Source organism: Chinchilla lanigera, unplaced genomic scaffold (assembly GCF_000276665.1).
Source record: "Chinchilla lanigera isolate Chin_1 unplaced genomic scaffold, ChiLan1.0 scaffold00026, whole genome shotgun sequence".
NCBI classification, from domain to species: Eukaryota; Metazoa; Chordata; class Mammalia; order Rodentia; family Chinchillidae; genus Chinchilla; species Chinchilla lanigera.
Genome location: NW_004955427.1, coordinates 13,103,152 through 13,128,920, shown reverse-complemented (window position 1 = coordinate 13,128,920; position 25,769 = coordinate 13,103,152). Strand labels below are relative to the sequence as shown.

The window sequence follows — 25,769 nt, the reverse complement described above, 5'->3', positions numbered from 1 at the left end:
AATTAACTATTTCCTATATTAGCACTCTCAAGGATCAGTTGTTCCATTTCTTATTGTCAGTGGTTTTTCTCCTTTCTTTTCATGGTATTTTTTTTCCCTTAAGAATCTGGTGTGGTGGGGAGTGGGAGACAAAGCAGACAGTAGCAGTTAAAGAGTACCAACTAGAATCAGAGTGGATTTGATTCTTATATCTGCCATTTACCAGCTGTTTGAAATGGAGAAGATGATGATAATAGTATGCAATATGAATGTGATTGAAATGTACAGTGAATGTTTTAATTTAAAAATTTATTCAGTAAAAGACACATCACAGTTAGTCTCTCTCAAAATAGAACCCCGTTCAATTCAAACACTCATATGTTTTGTTCTTGCCACTTTCTAAAACAGTTTTAGAAGTCTTTCCTGGGTGTCTTTATAAGATGTGATAAAAAAAAATATATAGCGAATACTTCTGCCCAGTGCCATCCAGGGGAAAGCCTTCTCATAAAAACAGTAAAAACATTACCAATGTGTTGGTGCATCCTCATCCACCTTATTCACCAGACCTGGCTCTGTATGACTTTTGGCTCTTCCCCCAAATCAAACATGACCAAAAAGAGTAATGTTTTGAATTGATTCAGGACGTGGAGGTAGCCATGACAGTGCAACTGAAGATACTCACAAAAGAAGACTTCCAGAACTGCTTCAGAAAGTGGCAACAACAATGGGATAAGTGCATTCAAAACAAAAGGGGTATTTTGAGGGAGAGTAATGGCAATGTGTTTTTTTTATTGTAATAAATGTTTAAACATTCACCATATATTTCGTTCACACCTTGTATTAATCACATGGCATATCACATGGCATATTAATTGAGTTAAAATGTAAGTACTGGTGCTCAGTAGATGTTCTGAATTTTTTGAGCATGACTAGTGAGAATGCTACACTGACCACAGGAAAGTCATTAACCAGGATTTCCCAAAGGAGAGTGAAACAGAACAGGCTATAGCTGTCATTTGGGTATAGTGTGAGTCTTTTGAATATTTTGCATTTCAGTGTTTTCCATATTAAAGTGAATAGCCTTAGATGGAGAGATCATTTTTTAAGGTTTTTTTTCTCCCATTCATAGCTTATTTTATAAGGTACACAACAATTACCAAACGAATATCTATAGAACACACACACACACACACACACACACACACACACACACACAAGACCTGGGTTCTTCCCTAGTCCTATTGCTGATTTAAGATAAATTACTTAAACTTTCTGATGCTCTACTTCATTATTTATAAAAATGAGTAAAATGGTATGCGCTTCATAAATGTTGACATATTTCAACTAATTAAAATTGAATTTGAATCATTGGTTAAATGGACATGATTTTCTGGAGGTAAATGTGTGAAAGCACAGACCAGCAAATTTAATCTCTATCCCTTCAAATGTGCAAATAGAAAAGGCTTCTTTTTAACTTGCTCACAGGCCAGAGATACAGTGGATTAAGGGAGTGAGATACAGTGGATTAAGAGAGCTTCCTTACCGGTGCTTATTGGGCAGTAAAGAGAAGCTAAAGACCACCATCTGGTCTATGACATGGTGCAACAAGATACAGAGGTAAGAACAGGAAAAAAAAGTAGAAGAAACTATTTGAAAAATAGCTTTTGCTTTTGGGGATACTGGTCACAATTTTCCTCTTTTCCATAAATGGTAAATCTGTCAGGCAAGTTGGATGGTTTTGAGATGTTGGGGATAGAGGGTGAGAAAGAGATATTGGAAACTTTGGGACTGGGGATATAGCTCAGTGGCATAAGTGCCTGCTTGGCAAGCACAAGGTCCTGAGTTTGATTCCCGGTACCAAAAAAAAAAACAAAAACAACAACAACAAAAAAAATATATAAACTTTCCACTAGGCATTTTCATGTCTTCAGAACTGCTTTATTCTGCTCTTATTTCCTTGGCTGAGAAATTTTGGAAGAGTTCGTGGATGGGGCCTAATGCTCTGTGTTTCGAGCTTCTGATACTGATGTGCAGATCACATTTGAACAGTGCTGTATTCAGGGTTTACAAGGAAATGGATTTAATACATAATTTATTGGATTGTTTTACAATATTTACCCAAAGAGTCAAATGATAAAGAGTGAGGAGATCTGTCCACACACTAGAGACCCAAAGAATCCTGCTAAAGGCCTGGATTCCACAACAATGTCCTGCACGAGTCCAGCTGAAAACCTACAGCTCAAGGCAATGTCCTCTGGGAATCCAACTGGAGGCCAAGAGCCCACAGTCATGTCTCATGCAAGTCTTTATCAAGAATCTACCCTGGGAAGGCCTAAAGGTCAGTGGTGGATGTTAGAAAGTCTGCGCCAGCGGGGTGAAGGATCTGTGTCACTAGGCTGAGAGATCTGTGCTGAAGCCAGGAAGCGACTCAAGCTAAAGACCAGAGCTCCCCCGAAGAGAATCACAGCCATCCTCAGCGACAACGAGGACCTGAGCTTCTCTGAGGATAAAAGTAGCCGAGATCATATCAGGAAAACTGTGTGACAAGCTTCTCCAGGAGGATCAACAGTGCACCATCTTCCCCTCCAGTTCTCCTTTTATGCTGCTGGCAACAGTCCTCAGGTGGGCCTTCCACACCCAGCACCACGCTGATTCAGTTCAGCTGGGTGTTACAAGTTGACCATTAGTTAATCCACCACATTTATTAGAAACTTTCCACTACGTATTTTTATGTCTTCAGAAATGCTTTATTCTTCTCTTATTTCCTTGGTTGAGAAATTCTGGAACAGTTCGTGGATGGGGCCTAATTTTCTGTGTTCCAAGACTTATATGATGTCTTATATGATACTGATCTGCAGATCACATTTGAATAGGAAGGATTTGTAATCTTGTTACATAAAAAGAGAAAGTGGTGATAATTCTCAAGGTATGTCTTGTATCATCTGTAAAAATGAATGAGTGAATGAAGGAATTGTTTAAGAACATGAATATAAATTTCTTTATAGGTGGATATGTGTTCTTTAATCTACTTTAATGGATAATTCTTTTTTTTTTTTTTAAACAAAAGTGTTCTGGAGACAGTGTGATATAGAGACACTCTGGACCTTCTCTATGCACCCTCGGACCAACTGTGGAAACTTTGGGATTGAATCTGCTCTACCCCTTCAGAAGCAGATGTGAAATAGGATTGTTATATTGTCCTTATAGAAAATTTTTAGTACTGAATATGTAAGTGCTTCTCACCTAGCAGATGCTCAATGAATATTACTTTTCTCATTTCTTGCTTTCATTCTTTTGAAGAGTCTACATGTTTATAAATATAACTCATGATTGAAAAATACAGTGGATATTTAAATTTAAAAATTCATTATAATAAAAGATACATTGCCATTAATACCCTTTAAAATACTCTCTCATGCTGAACACACTTATCCTGTCATCCTTGACACTTTGTGAAGCAATTCTGGAAGTCCTCTTTCTTGTCTTTCCTTGCACTGTAGCAAGTACCTGGATGTATTAAATCAACTCAGCACATTTACCTTTCCTGATCATTTGGAGATGGGGAATAGCGAGATAGTGCTAGATCTGGTGAAGAGGATGAAGACACACTGTAATGCTTTTATGAGCCTGCTTTACCATTGCATGGTATCTGGAGGAGGCATTCACAATATTTCTAATCATACATTTTAAAGGCACTCAGAATCTGAAGCCAGATAATCGGATAACTGTCCTCTGTAGCTATTCATGAATGCTGTTGCTTTTTAAATATTAAAGTTGAAGCATCTTTATTGTTATTTTGTTATTGTTTTTATTTCTCTTTTAAAAAAAACTTGAAGCAAAACTTTCCTCCTCTGCAGCCTCTCCAGAGGTAATCTTTCTTCTGGGCAATAGTAGAACTGCAGTGGGCAAAACTAGTTTTAGGGAAGCAGGCTGTACAGGTCATCCGGGCCCTCAGCGGAAATGACAACACTAACCATGAGGATCAAATTGACAGGAAAGTACGTGACCGTGAAGAGCACAAGTCTCTGAGCAGACAAAATGTGCCTTATGTGACCCGCTCTGTATTACACTTGTCTGAGAACAAGTCTGGCCCCAGGTAAGTAGGCTTGCAGTTACTGATCTGCTTATCAAAACTTCTTCTTTCACTGAACCATCTCTTTTGGAAATTCTAATTGACTTATATTGTTTCTCATTCTGTCCTCTCTTTATTTTAATCCCTCTTTCCTGTCTTCCTCTTCTATATATTTTCTTGTTGTACTGAAATGGGTTTTCTCAGATCAGTATTCCCCTTTACTATTTCCCTCCAACTATCTCCACTGTATTTTTAAATTCATCATTGACAGTTAATTTCAATAACTATTTTTCATTACTAAAAGCTCAGTTCTTTCATTTTATTTTGCTCCTTCTTTTCCTTTCAAATCATCTTATCTATATGCTATTTTTTGATGGCTTTTGCACTGTCCTATTTCTAGCTATTGTGGTGCCAATTCTCCTGAGGGTTGCTGTAAAGCAATTATGGAATTATGGAAGGCACAATGACAGTTGTATGGAAAATGGAAGTGGGAAGAATTTAAAGAGCAATTTTGAAAAAATATGAAATTTGAACTAGGGGTGAAGGACGGGTAGGGATTTAAGAACTTAATCCGGCTGACACAGTGGGAAGAGGGGATTCAGAATAAAGGTGATTGTATATTGAAAGACAGAGAATCATGAAAGTTCTTGTTGGCTAGAGAAGAAATGCAGTGTAGGCAGTGGGTGGTGAGACAAGTACTAGGAAGTACTAGGAAGATTCAGAGGTGGGCAGATAACAGCAGAGTCCAAGGGGGTTACTGGGACAGTGGTGAAATGCCCTACCTACGAGCACAAGCTGCAGATATAAACCCCAACAGTGTGTATGGATGTAAATACACAGTCATGTAGGGAAGAACAGAAATGGTGAAGAGTAGCCTGGCTCCTGTTATTGTCTTTCATTCGTATCTTTGTGGTTCTGACTTTGATCTATGTGGAGTAGGAGCAAACTGATTGATAGCAACTAAAAGCGACAGTAAATCTCATTGGCACATGAAGTAAAACGAGACTATGAAGACACCCGTCTTTCATGCCCTGCAGACACTTGTGAATCTCACCAGCTATTTATGGGATCAGCGGGGGAAGTGGAGCTAAGTCAGGGTGCAGTTATGATCTTTGTGGGAGAAAATAACAGAAACAGGTTTCTTGATAAATGGGAAACTTTTTAAAATTTACTTTTGCCAGTGACATTTGTGGGGGTGTATAACTTAAAAAGAAACGGGCTTCTCTTTATAAGTGAAACAGCTTTGTATTCAAAGTTTTGCAGAGCATATTTAGTACTAAATCAAATTACGGTTTTCTTTCTTTAAATATTATGTAAAGTTATAAAATATTGTCAAGAAAAAAATTAAAGAAAATACATAAATTGTCTTAGCTGGTTTATCTGAATTGGGCTGTGGTGTTTTTGTTTTTGAAGTGACAAAACATTCAGTTCCAGGGGTTAAGAGCTAGGTTTGTTCTTACTTACAGAGCTTGCTCTCTGTTTAAGACATTTTTGTCTGATTTTACAAATAAAGAGATTTCTGGCTTCTGTATGTGTGTGTGTGTGTGTGTGTGTGTGTGTGTGTGTGTGTACCTGGGGACTAAACACAGGGCCTTCACACTGATCCTCACCAGCCTTTTTGTACTTTTTCTTTGGAGACAAGGTCTCACTAAATTGCTAAATTGCTGGGGCTAAGCTTACACTATGCTCTGACAGATAAAATAATTGTAACAAATTTGTGTTTCTTCAAACTTTACTTCCACTTTCATATTTGTTACTATTCTTACATTTTGAATATTTAAAGTGCTTGTATTTTGTTCTTTAGCAATAATTTCTTGAAACACTTAGTCTTATTTAAATATTTAAATGGATTTATTATTCATCATCAATAATAGTTTCTTATTTTAGGAAATATCACTAGTTTGTTGTTTGTTTTAGAGGAATACAAGAAGGAAGATCAAGGGTTAAAAGAGAGTATGTCTGGTTTTTTTAATGTTCTGTTCTCTCCTGTCCTCTACAAATCCATAGGTAAGATAAAGTAAAACCAAGTATTTCTTACTTGAGTTCAGGACAGTTATTTTTCTCCTTGGTGCTATTCATTGAATATATGGTGGGATCTGTTACCTGACAATATAATCATGAAGCAATCAGCAGGATTAGTTTTTATTATGCGTGCAGAAAAAAAGAAATAAAAAGTAAACCAAAAACAAAAATCTCAAATCCTCAGGGACACAGCAAATTCTGACTCATTATTGAAGCTTTTTAGAGACTGTTGATTAAACAGTATTTTCTCAAATGTTAGAGCAAATATAGACACTGTAACATGGAAAGACTCTTGTCTGTGGTTCAGATGAGAAAAAAAAAAGCGAGTATACTGTAAGCTATGAAGCCTATAATAACCACAAGTGACCACACTGTGAGAAACTCATACCTTGTCTTTCACATATGCTGTGTTTGAATTTGTGAAATTAATGCTATTATATGAAACATTTGTATTAGTGGTGGAAATATCTGCGATAACATCAAAGTAAACAGGAAATTCACGTGGCTATTTCAGTGCTAAAATGTACTTTAGAGAGGCAGGTGGAGGACATGGGAAAAGGGCTGCTTAGAGCAGTGGGGGGTGGGGACCAAGCTGAGTGTGGAAGGTTGGGTAGGCACAGGAGTCCCTGACATGTCCTGCAGAAGAAGGTGAAGTTGTATTTGTGGAAGACTGTAAAGTCTCCAAATAAACTCTGAAATTGAGCATAGTTTCTGTATAGGAAGCAGATGATCTCCAATGTGAATAGAAGGGTTTAACTTTACAGAACAGCAAGACTGCAGCAAATTAAAAAATGCAGAGTGGTTAGTGACTGTGGCATAGAAATGGTCAGAGTATTTAAAAGCAAATATATTGAGTGACATGAACCAAAGTGTTGGAGTAGGACTCTCCAAAACTCTGCTCCTTTACTAAAGCAACAATTGAGCAGTCAAAAACTGTGACACTCAACTTCTTTGGGAGTCTGGAATTGAATGTTAAACACTGACCGCAACCAAGGGGATACTTAATGAAGAGAGAAGTTGCTAAACTTCTGAAGAGAAGAAGGGGAAGAAGGAAAAGGGACAGAACCTAAGAAGCCTGTGAAACATCAAGAGAATTATTATGTACAATGGGAGTCTTGAGAGGAGGAAGTGGCAGAAAGAATATTTGAAAGAAGCTGCTAAAAAGAGAGGGATATGGCATTCCAACTTAACCACCTGCTATCCCCCACAGCCCAGCTGGACAGTGTCTATGGTGATGGGTGGAGCAGATACTGATTTCGTATTGGAAATGTATTGTAGTTGTGTGCTTTGACTCATCTAGTGTCTCTATGATGGATCACTCAGAAGCCTGCCTTTCTTTCTTCAATGTTGGAACTATCTGAGGGCCAGAGCAGCCTACCCAGTAGCATCTGTTAAAGCCACTTAATTGCAAATATTCTAGTGGCAGCTACCTTGGATGAAGGATAAAATTGGGACTAGCAGCAGACAGACCAGAGAGCCTAGGAAGGAAAAGGTTCAGAAAACAGATATATCTTAGACTATGAATTTTGAATGCTCCCATATACACTGGGGAATCTGAAAGGCTACCTACATGCCCAGGGCTGGACATACTCTCAGGAAGATCTGAGAAACCTCTAAGTTTTCACCTCTGGCTGACATTCAGGCAAGCAGGAAGTGAAGTCTAAGGCAGATTTGTAAACTGCCTTCTGAGTTTTGAAGGTGTTCCCTAATTCATCTGCAAGAACTAGATGTTTTCTTCTGAATGCAGATGTTTAGAGAAGTCATTTCAAATCAATAGAAGTATCATAAGCTAATGCAACGGAGATGTCAGTAGGCACACACAATAAAGATATAAACTGTAAAAATTAGTTCAGAAAATTCACAAGCAAATGAACAATAAGTAGCAACAAGGAACCTCCAGTGAGGGGAAGATCTGATTTTCAGAGTTGCTGCATCACAATATTTAAAATGCTTAGTTTTCAGCAATTACAATTTATGAGTAATGCAAAGAAACAGGAAGTTATGGCCCACACACAGAGAAAAAGTAGAAAGCATCTTTAGGGAAAATATGATTATATAGTCAAAGGTTTTAAATCAAATATTTCAAATATGCTCAAAAAGCTAAAGAAAATCATGTAAAAATAAAGAAAACTAGAGAAGCATAATGTCACAAATAAAAACTATTGATAATGATAAATGTGTAAAAAGGGGTTAAAGAGAAATTCTGAAGCCATAAAGTGTAGGGACTGAAGTGAAAAATTCAGTAGAGAAGTTCAGTGGCAGATTTAAGTAGGCAGAAGACAGAAACTAAGGACTTAAAAAAATAAGAACTTGAAACAGAGAAAATGATAATCTCGATGGAATCCACCTACTCTAAGGAGCTGGAAGGAGGAAAAGGGGAAGAAGGAGAAGAAGGAGAAGGAGTAGGAGGAGAAGAAGGAATAGCAGGAGGAGAAGGGAGAAGGATGAAGAGAAGAAGGGGAAGGAAAAGGGACAGAACCTAACAGCTCTCTGAAACATCAAAAGAATTATTATGTACAGTGGGAGTCTTGAAGGGAGAAAGAGGTAGAAAGAATATTTGAAAGAATAATATTTGAAAAATTGTCCAGTTTGATGAGGTATAATACCACATGTTCAGTGAATTTCAAGTAGGATAAACTCAAAGGGAGCCACGTTGATACACATTACACACAAATTGTCAAAAGAGAAATGGAGAATCTCAAAAGTGGTAAAAGGGAAGTGACATATTGTGTACAAGGGACCTGTAGTAAGATTAACAGCCGTTTCTTCGTCAAAAATCATGCAGAGTGGAAGGCTAATTTTATTTAAGTGTTGAAATTAAAAACTTGCAGACCAATAATTCCAGGCAAAAATATCCTTCAAAATGAAGGTGAAATCAAGACATTTCCAGACAAACAAAAATGGAAGAAATTCATTCCCCATAGAGAACAACTCATAGCTATGTGAAGAAATAGGGAACTCTGGTAAAAATAACTGCATGTGTAAGTATAAAAGGCATCTTTTTTGCTTTGTGATTTCCCCCTATATGATTTAAAATATAAGTGCATGAAATAATAACTATAAGCCTATATTAAATAGGCACACATGTATAAATATGTATTTGTGACAATTTTAACATAAAGGTAAAAAGATGAAGTTGTATAGGAGCTAAGTTCTTTTTTTCCTATTGAAGCTAAATTGATACTAATTCAACCTAGATGGTCAGAAACTTAAATTGTAATCTAGAGCATAAACACAAAAATAACAACATTAAAAAAAAGGATGGAGAAAGAAACCAAAACATTACACTGCAGAAAAATCATATGAGAAAGAAAGCACTAACAGGAATTGAGAAAGAATGCTTGAGACATAGACAAAACAAGAAACACCGGAAGTTAGTCCTTCCTTATCTGTGATTATGCTGTATATAAGGGGTTTGGGGGAAGCAGATACTACACAATTACATGTTGTTTATAGGAGATTCAATTTACATCAAAAGACAAAATAGAAAATAAAAAGGTAGAAAATATGTTTATGTGGATGGTAAACAAAAGAAAGCTAAAGTGGCTATATTTAATATCTGGTGAAATAAATAAACTCAAAAATTTATTAACTCAGGGTGCTGAGGCAGGAAGCTGACAAATTTGAGCCCAGCCTTGGCAACTTGAGACTTAGACTCTGTCTCAAAATATAAAATAAAAAAAGTCCAAGGATGTACTTCAGTTTGAAGTCCCTGGTTAAATTCCAGGAACAACAATTTATGAAAAAACAAAAAGGAGCTGGGTGTGGTGTGGCATTCCTGTATTAGAAACTTTATTTTTGTTAGCCTCAAACTTGAATAATCCACTTTCACAGAGAAATGATGCATAAATCCTGGTATATTTATTTTTTAAAAATCTATCACATGACATTAACCGTGAGCTACCTAAAGAATTTTATTTATGTGAGGCTCAAAAACTGGCAAGATAAATGAATGGTGATAAAAACTGGACTAGTGTTCACTTCTGGGAAACAAATTATGAGGAGAGGAAATGAAGAAAACTTTGAGTAAAATGTTACTACCTTGGTTTAGGAAGTGCATGTATTAGTGCCTATATATGTACAATTTTATCATGCTGTACACTTCAGGTTTGTGCACTTTGTCATATATGTTTTATATCTGCGAAATGCTACTTTTTAAGTGAATTGATGTATTTTCTATCTTACTTTATGCAGGGGTTTGGAAGAACAAATGATCAGCCTTTTTTTGCTTTATCACTGACATTTCCTGCTTGTGGCTAATTTGCCAAAATGTGTGAATAGAGATAAACATAAAGATAAGCAAAATGACAGACAACCTTGTTGGAATGAGAGTAAACAAGACCACCTATGGGGGCGGGGAGGGGACTGGGGATTTAGCTCAGTGGCAAAGTGCCTGCCTGGCAAGCGCAAGGTCGTGAATTTGATTCCTGGTACCAGAAGAAAAACAAAACACAAAAACAACAACAACAAAAAGACGACCTATCCGGAGAGATTCATTCAGTTCATTGATTTACAGTGGATTTATGTAAACAGAAAACCACTCCAAATGTGTACCTTGGAGAGGACTTTGGCTGTGAGGTTACTGATTTCCATCGCTATCATTATGCCTGGTAAGTCTGACATGCTGACATTTTTAGAAGAAAATGCACCTATCTTTCAATAGTGACAAGGGTACTCTTGACTCACTCATAAGACATTTTTGGTTTGTCTCAGAGGCAGTACAATTTCTGTATGTTGATTTTGTAATCTGTAACTTTACTGAATTTGTTTATCAGTTCTAATAGTTTTTCTTTGGTGGTATCTTTGGGGTTTTCTATACACAAGATTACGTCATGTTTACATATATTTTATCTTTTATCCTCTGTGACCCCCTTAAATTATTATAGCTAGAGCTGTTTTTAAAATTTGTCTTTTAACCTTAATACTAGAGGTATAAGTGTTTTTCTCAGCACCATTATAGTATGAGTGTTTTGAGTTTGATGTTATCTTTTCTTTTGCCAGTACCTTATATATATATATATATACATATATATATATACATATATATATATTCACATTTTTAAACATATTATGCTAATCCTTTTTTGCCTGCATGGTTTCTGTTGAAGAATTTACTGACAGTCTCATGGGAGGTTTCCTGTATGTAAAAATCATTTCCATTGTAGCTTTCAATATTCTTTCTTTAGCTTTTGACTCTTGATTATACTATGATCTTGATATAGGTCTCTTTGGATTCATCCTAGAATGGGCCCATTAAGTCTTCTGAATATAGATTTCTCTTCCTTTCCCTCGGCTTGAGATAGTTTATCATTATTTCTTTTAATGTTTTCTCCTAACCCTAACCTTAACCCTAACCCTAACTTGGCAAAAGTGGTCAGTTTTTTAAAAAGCTACCTAAGTTAATTTATTCTGGGGCCACAGTGCTCAAGACCATCTGGTATTAGATAAAGGATAAATATATGCATTAATGGAAAAAATAGTCCAGAAGTAGACTCACTCTTATGTGATCTATTAATTTTAAATAAGGTAGTATGGCAATTTAAAGAGGAAATAATTTTTTTCAACAACTGATGATGAGATAGTTGCTTATCTATATATATAAAAAAATAAATTCAACCTTGACTTCACATACACATAAAAATTAACTTCAATTTGATTGGCTCAAATGGAAAAACTAAGTCAATAAAATCCCTAGAAGAAAACATAAGAGGGAATGTTTGTGATTTTGGCATATATGAAGATTTTCCTTTTAGGATGTGAAAAGAACAAATAATAAGAGAAAATTTGATAAAACAGACATTTTCAAAACTATAAACATGTACTCTTTGAGAGATATCATTAAGCAAATCAAAAGGCAAGCCACAGATATGAAAAAAAATATATTTGCAGTTCACATCTCCAAAAAAGGACTGCTATGTAGAATAAGCAAATAATTTGTGCACTTCAAAAATTTTTAATCAATTTCAAACACCGGACAAAGATTTAGACAGACACCTCACAGGAATAAAGATATTTAAATGGTTAATGGATACATGAAAAGATGTTCAGTATTAATAACTGGAAAGGAAATGCCAATTAATAATGAATAATGATTACTCACCTCAAGCATGGCTAAGAATAGCAGTACAGCATCATATACAGTAGTTTCACTGTGTCAAAAATCTTTGCCTCACTGAGAAATCCTTTTCTCTTCCTTAAGCCTTAATCATCTTTTACTGTTTCCATAGTTTTCCTTCTTCTTGTATACATCCTTTTCATATTGCTTTTCTTAACTTAAATAAAGCATTTAAATTTCCTTCATATCTTTTTATGGTTTCAGAGCTCATTTCTTTAAGCACGGGGCAATATTGCACTTTCAGAATGTACCAAAATTCATTTACTCGCTTATCTGTTCAAGACATCTTGCTGCTTTCAGATTTCGGTAATTGTGAATGAAGCTGCTATAAACACCAGTGTGCAGGTTTTGGTGTGGACATAAGTTCTCACTGCTTTGGGGTAAATACCAAGGACCATGATTGCTGGATTGTATGATAAGAGCATTTTTAGTTATGTAAGAAACTGCTGAGCCTTCCTTCAAAGTGGCTGTACCATTTTGCATCCTTACCAGCGCGAAGATTCTGTTGCTTTGTACATCCACCAGCATTAGTGTCCGAAGGCAGCTCATTGTAGTTTTAATTTGCATTTCCTTGTGGACATCTGATGTACAAAATCTTTCCTTTGCAAGTTGTCTTTTAATCTGGTTGTTTGTTTTCCTGTTATTACATGTAAGAGTTCTTTGCGTGTTTTGCATAACCATCCTTTGTTAAATATGCTTTTGGCAAATCTATTCTCTCAGTCTTTGGTTGTGTTTTTATGCATTGATTTGGTGCTAATGGTGGCTTTGTGGAATAAGTTTAGCAGCATTTCTTCCTTTTAAATTTCATGGAAGAATCTGAGGAGCATTGGTATTAATTCTTCTTTGATGTCCTGGAATAAAGCAGCAGTGAATCCATTAGGACCTGAGGTTTTCTCAGTGTGTAGAATTTTTATTACTTCATCAATTCCATTGCCTGCTACTGGTCTGCTCAGGATTTTTATATCTTCTTGGTTCAATTTTGATAGGTTGTATGTATCTAGGAATTTATCCATTTCTTCCAGAATGTCTTAATTCATTGGAAATATTTTTAGCAGTTTCTTATAATCCTCAGAAAACAAAAAAGAGGAGAAATAAAGTATCTCTCTTAAAGAAATTCACCATTCATGAATCCTTAAAGCAGCAAGACCTGACTGAGATGAAGTCTTGCTGGAAGCGCTAGGGTCTGAACTGATAAAACAATTCAGAAATATTCAGAATGAAATGACAGAAATGAATTTCATGTACTGTGAGACCTCCTTGAACCACATATATTTTGGTTTTTGAACAGATTTTATTTTTTGGAAGAGTTGTAGGTTTACAACAAAGTTGAGTGGAAAGTCCAGAAAGTTCTCATAGAACCCTTGAGCCCACCCAGGCACCACCTTCCCCGTTCTGGACATCCTGCAACTCAGCGTCACATATACTACAATCACTGAGCCTACATGGATTCATAATTCTCAGCCAAAGTGCAAAGTTTCCATTAGGATTAACTCCTGGTGGTGTAGATTCTACAGGTTTGGACAATTATATGAAGACACGTATCCACCCTCATGGGGATATTACACAAAACAGTATCACTGCTATAAAAAAACCTGTGTTTAATTTTTTTATTCTTTTATTTTTGTCAATTTTAGTTAACTCATTGTTTTGTTGAGTAAGATTTTGGGAAGAAAAAGTGACGTCCACTCTGAGTATTAAAAATTAATTTCACTTATTCTTTCCTAAAGATTTTCTAGCTTCAGGTAATTCATGTCTGGATGGAAAGCAGTTTATGCAGGACCGTTCATCCCTTCCTGCGGAAGGTAATACACTGTCACATCTAGAGACCAGCAGGGAAGGGATGGAGGGTTGAACTTTGTTAGAAAAAGCAGCTGATGACCTGACTGAGTCCAGCCCAACAACTGAAGAATATGGTGGTCTGACTGCTGTAGCACAAGGGGCAAAATTCACAGTGGAACTGCTTGAGAATAGAAGTGTGACTAACCAAAAAGGAAGAGAAACTTTTCTAAAAGCTATTTGACAGTATCACACTTTTTCAATAAAGTTCTTTTTATGAATAAGTTAGAAGGGGAAATAAACCTTGTCTTTCCTCATTTTTAAATTTATACAACATGCTATTACTTCACCAGAAAAAGATATTTCTAGGCATCATCACTTTTCATTTTCATGGGATAGTTAAACTGATGAAATTATAGATTAAGGTTTGTTGATATCATTTGTACCCTTAAAGAATTTGAATTTCAAATTAGTTCAACCTGAATACCATATTAGTTACTTTTAATAGAAGTGCCATATAATTTACACATCTATGTTTGGCAGAAAAGTTGCTTTTAGTGATACACATTTAGTTTTAATGCTATTGTTTTTTTGCACATATTAAAACTCAGGGAGAGACAACCACAAAATTATTGCATTTTCTTTTCTGGAGAGCATTTTATTTTCTGAGGAGTTTGAATTGTGTGACAAATCCAATATTGCTTATCATCAAAATATTAGATTTTAGAAGATTTAATTTAATGTTCTGTTTTCTTATCTTTTTGTAAATATCAAACTTCCTGAAAATTTTCATGTATTTGAATACATATTGATTCTATTGCAATGTAAAATATAGAAGAAAATTGCTTAACATTTGAATTTCATTTGCATATAATATACGTTATATATTTTTACAAATATTCATTTCTTATACAAGTCTAATAGTTCTGATATGATCACCAGTAAAGCAATGTTGTAATACAATTTCATGTTGTCTGTTGTGGGTAAACCTTAACATACAAAGATGTTTATGAAGCTTGCTTTTCTCATTTCTTCTTTTGTGTGGTGTGTGTGTGTGTGTCCAGTTAACACTTCCCTGTCTGTAGAGTTAGGCTCATCGTGTGTGCTCTGTTGCCCTCCTGTCCTCCTGACAAACGTGGACCTAAGGACATGGAAAATCATGCTCAGAGACCAGCCTTTCTGCACAAAAGCCTATAGAAGAGAAACAAATGAGAGCACTGACACCAACTGTACCGATGAGAGAGTAACGTGGGCCTCCAGACCTGACCTGAGCCCTCACCTTCAGATCAATGCGGTGGCTGTCGCACATGATGGATATTACATCTGTGAAATAGTGTCACCCACTGGGAATTTCCAACATGGATATCAACTGCAAGTGCTCGGTAAGGGATGTCATATATTGTGATATCTCACATCACCAAATTCTCCAAATTTCATCTCTGATCTTAAGGCTGAAGCATAATTTTCCTCACGTCTCTGCAGTGCGCCCTGAAGCCAACATGTTTCTCAGCAAGAATAAGACATTGGTGTGTGAGGCCGTTGCAGGCAGGCCGGCTGCACAGATCTCCTGGACTCCGAAGGGGCGCTGTGTGACTAAGGAGGAAAAGAACAGCAACGGCACAGTGACGGTCAGAAGCACATGCCGCTATTCAGACAGCAATGTATCCACTGTGACCTGCTTGGTCTCCCATGTGACGGGGAACAGGAGTCTCTCTGAAGTCCTGCCTTCTGGTTAGTAATTCTCTTAGTTTTGGTTTGATTTTTCCCCATTCTTTTATTGGAGACAAGGAGGAAACAATGTGCAGAGAAATTTCTTTCAAAGAAGCTCTCTCTCAGCCTCCATTTTACCTCCCCTCCCCTTCCAAAATAGAGAGATAATGTCTAGAGGAATAATATTACAGAACTTTTTGGTAAAAAGCCATGTTGTAGAATGCTGTTTATTCCAGTCAGATTGCTTGCTTCTGTACTAGTATTACATTGACTTGGGTGGTGCGTTTTAAAAGGATGCTCATGGTTTAAATTGAAGTAGAAAGTATGACTTTAAACAGATACGGTTTTATGAGAAGGATAAAGTCACTCATAAATTGGCTTCATGGATTTTTAGTTTGGGATGCTTTTCTCCTCTAGGCTCTTCATGGTGGAGTTTCTTAAACGTCTTATAACATTTGTTATCTAGTTTCTCTGTTGTGTGCTTTTATCCTACTCCTATTTCTTGTCAATTCAAAATATTTAAGTATTGCTTTAATCAATACAACACACATAGTTTAAAGTCAAATTATTGCATGAGGCCCTAACTGGAAAACACCAGTCTAACCCTTGCCTTTCTAACCCTCTTCTCTGTCTTCATTCAATTTCAGAGCCAAATATGTTCAAATTTCAAGCGTTTCTTGTAGTATTTAACTCCATTTTCCTAAATCACATGTTGGTAGTGCTGTTTCTTATTTATGACTTTAGACATTATGTAGCCATTTCCCCTTATAGTAGGTGAACAGTTAGCCTTGTCTTATTCCTTTCCTCATCCTTCATATCAGTGATATAGCAATTATATTAATTTGAATAGGCAAATATGATTGCTAAGAAAATCAACACATGATTTCTCTGTTTTGCTTTTTTTCATAGTGTTCATATTTGCTTTACTTTTTAAAACTTCAGTGTATTTACTTATTGTGAATTAACATGAAGCTCATAGACAAAATTAAAGAACTTCTACTAAAGCTTTCCACAGATCAGATTTAGGTAATCTATCACTTCCCTCCCTTTTTTTCTTGATGATATCCTTTCTTTAGGTGTTTCATGATCTCAGGCTTATCAGTGGTGGACAGTCACATTCACTTGGCCCATTACATAGCTATTGGCCTAGATGGTCACTTGCCTTGATCCTCTACTTGATCCCGTATATACTTAATCTGAGTTCCTGCTGCCTTCTACCATTTGTTTGTTTTAGTCTTTCCTTCATATGCTCTCTTTGGCAATCCTTGGCTGTCAATTTATTTCCAAGTGAACACTGAAGAGCTGATTACAAGCCTGACTGTATGACAGTGGGACTTGTCAACTAGTTAACACCAATAAAGAGAGAAAGAAACAAATGGACTTTTGTTTTGCAATAACTGGAGATCCTCATGTATCTGCTTTTCTTTGGGACTGCTGAAGCTCTTCAGGAAATAAGTCTTCAGCTCCTTTCCTTGGAAGGCCAAGTCTCACAGTTACTGTCCTGGGGAGAAGAGTGAAGCGTGCATGTGTGCATGCCACTCCCCAGTGCTCAAGCTTCCCTCTGATGTGTCTTTCAGTGTGGTGCTTCCTCTCCACTCTCCACGATGTCTGGGTCCTTCACTCTGAGGTCTCCAGTTCATCTCTTTGAGAACAGACTCCCTTTTTGTCTGCTGGTGAGGGAAGATGTGCTGCACAGAGCGGAGAGAGGACTTGAGAGCCTACGTGTTTGAATGCAGACTTTCAAAGCAACTCCAGCTCATAGCTTTGTGCTTCACCCTACCCACCATGTGCCCTTTTTCTGCTTTCTTAGCTACATCTCTCTTTGTCTTTATTTTTAATTGACAAAGAATAATTTTATATATTTGTGGGGTACAAATGAAATTTTTATCCATGTATGCATTTATAAAAGTATCATTTATAGTAATTAACATATTCATTGACTCAAATGATTATCATTTCTTCTTGGCAAGATCATTTAAACTACTTGAGCTATTTTGTCAGATCTCATGCTTCCTACTCTTTTGGAGTTTTCCATGCATGAAGGTTCTCTCCTATTCTATTTTGTAAATTACTTGCTACGCTTCTGTTTATTTTTTCACCTAAAGTAGGTTAAGATCTTGACCACACTCATAAGTGAAATAAATCAGACCTACATGTGCAAGCACTGCATTGTCTCACTAGTGTAAAACCTGAAGGAGTTAATATAAACTCGGAGGTATCATAGACATTGTGAAATGATAGGAAAACGCTCAAGGGTAAAGCAAAAGAACAGTACAGACAATACAGATTTACAAACAAAGTGGTAGGGAATTAACAATGCTTGTTGTATTACATATTGATATCTTCAAAGTAGTTTCTCATGAAAACAAATAGAGACATGCAATATTGATCCATCAAGGACTCGCTGACAGTTTCTTTCACCAAAGAAATAGAAGACAGTAGATCAACTATGTTAACTATCCTGTGTATACATACATACAAAATTTCTCCTTCTTTCCCTTCTCTTTTCCCACATCCCAGTTGCCCTTTACCCTTGAGTGCTTTCCTATCATTTCACAATGTCTATCATACTTTCTAGGCACTGTTTCAGCTGTGTAACTTTTCATTTATAGGGGTCTGATGTCTACTGTAGAATTCTGAGATTTTTGAGAACTGTTATCCTGTTGTCATCTTTTCTTTGACAGCATCTAAAAGATTGCCTGACATCCTCTCAGTTTAGTCTTTATTCTCTGCTTGAGTTATTTAATAGAATGTAATGATGTGTTGGAGCCATACCTGCCCTAAGCTGCCACATTCATAGAAGAAAAGGTTTCAGAATGATCGTCCTAATTTGTGTGATTTTAAAAACAACTTATGGAGTCATTTCCTAGAGGAACAAAATGAAATTAAAAAGACAAAGTATTTTGCTAAAGGGATTTTATATCAACTCAGTGACAAAATGAATTCACTGTGTGTGACAAGTATTATCAATCAAGCCCAAATTATTAAGAATAATGCCTTTCAAAAGATTATAATGTGCATGGGAAAATTTTCTTCTTTCTTACAAAATTGAAAAGTATTAAGGCTTAGTGTACATTTATTTTTTTTTCAGAAAATATTTATTAAAAACTTACCAAATGCAAAACACAGACATTGGTCTGAAACTGTCATGAAATTATGATCCACTAGTAACATTTGAGTCATAATTTAGAAGGGTTTTTGGTTTTGACAATCTGTGAACTTTTAGGAATATTTTCAAATGCTCTTTTAAACTGCTGACTTCAATTTGTTAATTAAAAGAATACTTAAAGTGACTTTTCACCCTGGTTTTTATTTAAAGGTGCTACAACCTCAGGATCTGCAGCATCTTCTTTACTGATCATTCTCTATGTGAAACTCTCTGTTCTCATGGTTGTTCTGGTTATTGTGGGATTTGCTTCCTCCCAGAAGATAAATGCTTGCAGGTAGGAACTGAAAACTAATGATACTATTCATTAGAGAACATTGTAAGACATCGGTCCACCATGTGCTGGGAAATGTGCTAGACGTGCTTCACTGCATATTCAGTGCCTTCTTTCACATTAGACTTTGTGAATAACCCAGAAGTGCCCACAGACCTTGGACAAGAGCTTCTTCTTCATTGCAGTTTTGACCCAGGGGGTTTCTAGGCTAGCCCACTCCTCAGAATTCAGTGGGAGAAGTGAAGTTGCAGGGATTTCTCAAGAGTTTATGTCTAATTACCCATTTCTGAGGGCTTGTGTTCATTTCTGCTTAATTATAGAATTTATGTTTTTCCTAGAGAATGAAAGTTGGAAGTCCATTTAGACTCAGTAAGACATGACAAGAAATAGCCCTTTGCAATAAAACTTTCATGTTTAAAGGCTACCTTAATTGCTGCTGTCGCTATTCAGACCTTCGAGTTTATGAGAATCCATGTGATAGTAGGCAAAACCTGTCTTAATCCCTTAGCACACAGTGAATCTAGCCATGCAAATGCTTGACTCTTGCCACCACTAGTACCAAGGAGATGTGTCTACTCTCCACGTTCCCCTAGTGAGCTCTTATTAGCAAAAGTGAAACAACGCTGCTTCTTGGCTTACAGAGGAAAATGCTTCAGCAGCAACAACAACAAAATAACAGTGCTGGGTAGTTTTTCTCTACCCCTCACGTGATCTGGATGGTATTTGCACCCAACTTCTTGATCCTTTACTATTGGGGTCTTGGCCTAGCTTCGATCTCCTAAAATGAGTAAATGGTGAACAGCTTTAATAAAAGAGACAGCAGTAGTTTGGGGGCTCTAAGAAGGTCAGAACTCTCTCAGGAGTAAAGATTCTTCAGAGACTCCCTGGGAGTTGAGACAAAGAACTTCTCCGGACAGCCCATTTTTATCTCACAGATTTGGAGGTGCGGGAAGAGGTGGATATGAAAGCCGAAAGCCTGCAAAAATGACCAGGGCCCAGGAAACAAAGGCAGTACATCTTGCCAATTAAGAGAACTGTTTGATCTCTAAGGATGGCAGCTTTATTGCTCTGAAATAGAGTGTCAGCAGCCTGTGTCCTCGGCTGCCTCGGCTGCACTGTGATCTTGACTTCAGAGCACTGTGACAGGGAGCTTTTCCAACTCATCCAGAGGTCCCTCTGTTCAGCAGCTGAACCCTGTACAACCCAGGCGCCAACACTTCACACACCTGAGAAGTTGATCAATGATGCAATGGCAGGAGCCACAAACACTCCAGGAAGTGAGCCAGTAGGTGACCTGGTATGCCTTGCTTGCTAACAATTAACAGGGCAGCTGAACTGCATGTTTTGGCTTATTAAACACATATCCATGTCAGTTTAGCAGCATCTGCATTTTAGAAGTTAGAAATTCCCACCTAAGGAATTGCCAGCATCATTGGAGACAGTGCTACAGGTGCCTTAACTTTTACAACTCCAGTGTCTCAATTTCCCTTGTCTACACTATAAATCATAGAGATTGGGGCCTAAGAGTAAGATATTGATAAAACCTTAGTATCTTCCAGGGGCACTGTAAACTGGGACCTTACCTCCATTTGGTATAGATAATGATCCTGCAGTAAAAAGTGTCTTTTAATTTAAAAGAAAAGTCTCATATAAAGTTGCAGGTGGCCCGGGTCACTTTTATTTTCAGTAAAACTCTAGGAGAGAAAATGAATGCACAATACTGGAAGACACTAATAAATACAGTAGTCTAATTGGATGGGGCTTTTATCCTAGCTTCTTGGTTGCACACTGAAAAAGTTTGGATTTTGTTCATATCCTACTCCAGTGTTGGTTGGGCCAGACAGTGGATGGAAGGGTGTTTCTGTAAGCTGTCATTTTATCTTTGTTTGTCTTATGACTATTTTGCTCTTCTCAGAGTATTCTCTATTCAGCTGATGAATAGGAAATAGGATTTTATGTGGGAGGCTTTTCTAGCCCAGGTCTGGAGTAGCAATCACTTCTGCTCACATTTGATTGGCTAGTCCTCAGTCACTTCTGCTCACATTTGATTGGCTAGTCCTCAGTCATATATATGGCCACATCAACTTGGCTGGTGCTTGGAAAATGTAGCATGGCTGCTTTGGGGTCGGGGGGAAGGAATCAGGCTAGATGCACATCTAGCCAATCTCTCTCTAAGGATTAAGATGCATACCAAAATTAACACCTACTCTATTAGTAATTTAATAAGTCAAGAAATCAATTTGTGAATAATGTCATATATATATAAGTTCCTGTATCTCTTTTTTATTACAATTTCTTTGTGTTTAAAACAGGACATGGAAAGGGGAGAAGTCTAATAATATAATTGTCTGACAGATTTTTAAAAACTGTGGCAGAGATTGCAAGTTCCTGGTCCAGTGCCTTTCTCTTATGGCAAATGGTCATATTCATGTCTCTAAACCTTACCCCTTTCTCTACTCATGTAATATTTCTTGTAATATTTGACTTCAAAGTTCTTTCCCTAAACAGAGTGCATGTCTACCCACCCCCAGTAGCTCGCTTTGAACAATGAAACGAGGCAGAAATGGCAGTGTGTCCATATGGAGTGTGGATCTCCAGAGGTCCTGTGTGCCTGCACTTGCTATTTCATGAAAATATGCCTAACCTCTCCCACTAGAGAATGAGAATCTTAAGAACACAGCTGAGATACCTCACTCCAACATCCTTAACTCTCATCAAAGCTAGTCTGGAGGATCCAATAGTCAGCCATCCCCTAGTCATGTAAGGATGCCAAGTCAAGATTATCAGGCCTGACCTCTTCTGATCTCAGACATATGAGCAATGTTTCCACCTAGGTTCTGTGGTTGCTTATTATACAACATTATTGTGGCATGAGGTGACCAATATGTTTCTTATTAGCTCAATTCAAATTTTATTTATTATAGGGATGCACAAAGGTATTTCTTGGCTTCTCTTGCAGCAAAGTATGACCATCAGTTTTGGAAAATGAGATACAAACATAAATCTTGTGAGACATGTTCAGAAAATCTTAAAGTGAAAGAATGGGTTCTCTTTTGCTTCCTCCTTATTTCCTGGTGTGATGAGTGAAGCTCCAGCAGCTAACTTGAGCTATGGGTAACACTGAGACTGGCAGCTACTCACTACGATGGAGAAAAAGAAAGGTGGAAGGACCTGGAGCCTGATAATCATCGCGTGTCCTTACCAACCCTAAACTGTCTACCCACTGATGTTGTGTGAGAGAGAATAAACTATTTTGTCCATGTCACTGCTTTTTTGATTTTTTTTCCTGCATATAATGGAATTTAATCCTAATTGATACAAATACCCACATGGTCATTTTGAAGGTTTGCTGTCAATAGTGCAGCAGCAGGTTGTGCTCAACTCATCTGCATGTTGTGGCCCATTTTTGTTCTTGCTTGGAGGTAATGAAACAGACATAACCTCAGAAGCTAGGCATCGTAAGCATGAGAGCTATCTGTATAATAATTACAGAAGAATTCTTGTTCATTTACAGCCATGGGAAGCTGTGGGCTCATGGTGGGAAAGCACTTGGGAATCCGGAGGTGTGCAAAGATCATCCAGTAGCCAGCCAGCCAATCCCTAGATGTGTGAGGACATGTCTGCATTGCAGGGTTAGGAAGATGAAGATACAGTTGTGGGCTCTTGGAGAGGATGTGAGTAGGAAAAAGAAGAACTGAGATCTGTTATATTTTATGGACATTATTCTGTTAATTCTTTTCTTTTCCCCTTTGGATACTGAGAGTTGAACCCAGGGCCTTGCTCATTGTAGGCAATTGCTCTACCACTGAGTTGCATCCTCAGCCCTTTTCTCAGCTTTGAGACAAGGTCTTACTAAGTTTGCTAGGCTGGGCTGGAACTTGAGGTCCTCTTGCCCCAAACTTCCCGCATAGCTGTGATTACAGTGTGAGCCACATCAACTTAATTATTTTTTCACTGAGTGAACCCCATTCATTTGTGGGGGAGATATATGTAAATTCATGATCCTTCTCTGTTCCATCCTCACATCCATGGTTTCTGGATGGCATTAAATCGGAAGAATAAAACAGGTACAGCTACTCTCCCCTAATCCTTATCTTTATATCTTTTTCTACAGGTAGGAGAAAAAAATAATTGTTTTTATATTTCAAACACACATATGCATATATATTAATATGCATAAGAAATCAATTATATCTCAAATTGAAGAAAATTGGGAACAACTTTCAGGAAAACACATTTGAGAACCACTAGATGGTGCTTCAACTTAATTCTTTTAGCATTTTAAAGCCAGTTAAAATCTACTTAACCTCAGGCAGAGAATCCTGTATTTTTTCTTTAACTTTTCCATATAACTACTCTACCACTTAGTAATTCCTTTGGTCTTCCTGAGTGGCTTTGGAGCAATTACACAAGGAAGGGGAAATAGTTTAGTTTAAAATTAAGAAGAATAGAATTTCAGTTCCTAAACTTGTACTGAGCTTTTCACTTAATTTTAGTCAAAACCATTTACCTAGCTTCCCTTGAGGGAGAGGGAAATGTAAAGATGTCTTCATGGTTACACCAAGATTAGTACTCATTTCTCAAACTGGAGAGTTGAGATCTCCTGATTGTGAAGAAGCAAATTGCTTGTGTCACTGGCTTCAGATTCTTTTGAGCTACAACTACAAGTATCTGCATTTTTCCACTTCCCAGGTCCTCCCCTGTCATGTGTTACAGGCAAACAGGGTATTCTAAAGCTGAAGGAAGCTAAGATAAATAAGGTTAACTTCCTCAATTCAAAAAAAGAGGAAATTGAGACTCTCAGACTTAAATGGCCTTTGGGTGTGACCAAGAAGGCAGATGGCCTACTTTGTTTGCTCCTGAGAGGAAGGCAGCCACCCCAAGGTCAGCGCCAGGCAATGGTACTTCCAGAGGATGGCGACTGACAATCTAGTCCTTGGACTCTACCGAGGACCAAGAGCCCCATAGGTTTCTTCTCTCATGACTGGCCCAGGCCACAGGACCATGTTTCATCCAGTTTCTGCTGCAGAGACAGATGATGCTCAGGTCGATGATGTCTGTTTCTGGAGCTGGAGCTAACTAAGACTAAGAGGTATCTGATGGGAGAGTGAGGGGAGGCCTGAACAAAATTGGGGCCTTGTGAAGAAGGCAGAACTGGAGAAAGTGTGTGAAGTCTGGCTGAAGGAGATTATAATGGTCAATTTAAGCTTTATAAAATGCTTTAAAGAACACTTTCAGTGGACAGGGGAGGAAAGAAATGCAGATCAAAAAGAGAGGGCCACCTGGGTGAGAGCAGGGAGGTGTGTCAGGATGGGTTTCTCTCAGGGCAAGTGGGCAACTGTATCATCTCCCCTCACAAGTCTCCAATCTCATGAAGTCATCTGGGGATAGAAGAAGATAGTTATTCTGTTAAGAACGCCAGGAACGTTTAGCAGATCCAGCAAATCTTGATGAATTTATCATGTTCTCCGAACAGAATGTCCAAATCTTATGACTGATTCACCCAACAGTGATCTGAGGATCAAACAAGAGGCCAAGAACATTGGTTTACACACGGCAGAGAACCAGCGCCTGTGAGGGAGAGGGAGTGGGTCTGAGGGATGATGGGTCTCACTTTCCAAGCTTGAGGAAGCTGGAAAAGTTGAGATACTTCTTATTCTAGTTTTCTCTCATGAAGTTAGAAAATAATTCTTGCTTAGCCCAGATGAAGAAAGGGTTCAAAGATAATCTTTAGGTTCATAAGTGGCCTTTTGAGAGGTATTTCAGAAACACAAAATTTTGTTTTTCCATCTACCTGAATTCAAATTCCTGTCATGCACAGAAAAATTTTTGAATGGGTTCTTCCCCCAAGACTTCTCTCCTATGTTAAGACACATGGCCCACATATGTATACCACAATGATCCCATTTCCTGTGTGCTTATCCTCTCCTCAGCCCTCATGCCTTGAGAAGAGAGCTCTTTGAGGCACCGCAGTCTTCAGAGAGGAAACAAATGAGTACCTGGCATAGTAGAGGGGGAGCCATAGAGTGAGTCAAGAGAGTTTGCAACTTTAACCAGAAGAAGAGAAAAATCATATACAAGGTCATAGTACAAAAAATGAATGTAACATGCTATATTAAGATAAGAGGAGCTGTAAAATTCAATGAAATGTTATGACTTATACAGAAAGAGAGAATGAATCACTTTCCAAACTGTAGTTATGACTTGCCTGTTAGTAATAATGGGGTCCTCCTGGAAAACAAAGCTGTGTATGGGAGATTAATTGATTACCATTGCTCTTTTTTTTTAAATTTTAAAGAATAAAAGAAGGATAACATAATAATAGGGGAGACTTAGCAAATTACAGACAAAATGGTAGGAAATTATCAGTGGTTATTGTTTTACATATTATTATCTACAAAATAGTTTCTCAGGAAAACAAATAGACAAATAATAGTGAGTTAGAGACAAAAGAGGTAGGAGATTATCAAGAGTTGTTGTGCTATACTTTGGTATCTTCAAAGTGGCTTCTAAAGAAAATAAATAGAGCTATACATGAGTGACCTATTGAAAAATCATTAACTATTCTCAATGGTTGTTGTAGGAAACACATAATAATAAACATACATTATGAAATAGGATAGGAACATTACAAACTTAACACAGTTATGGATAG

At 37.3% G+C, this 25,769-nt stretch overlaps 1 protein-coding gene and 1 long non-coding RNA gene across 4 annotated transcripts in view; both read left to right on the top strand.

The window, feature by feature from the left end:
* Positions 1-22,367, top strand: part of LOC102029419 (cell surface glycoprotein CD200 receptor 2-like) — a gene marked incomplete in the record, with an annotated part of 82,117 nt that extends 59,750 nt beyond the window's left edge. The window contains 4 exon segments of the mRNA XM_013515163.1: positions 15,036-15,346; positions 15,447-15,695; positions 18,994-19,117; positions 22,039-22,367. Of these exon segments, the coding sequence (XP_013370617.1) occupies positions 15,036-15,346; positions 15,447-15,695; positions 18,994-19,117; positions 22,039-22,201 (847 nt within the window).
* A 1,595-nt stretch (positions 22,368-23,962) lies between these two features.
* Positions 23,963-25,769, top strand: part of LOC102029205 — a 79,029-nt gene continuing 77,222 nt past the window's right edge. For all 3 annotated transcript variants that reach the window (XR_261268.2, XR_001234410.1, XR_001234412.1), the window contains exon 1: positions 23,963-24,206. This is a non-coding gene — a long non-coding RNA (uncharacterized LOC102029205). The remainder of the gene's footprint in view (positions 24,207-25,769) is intronic.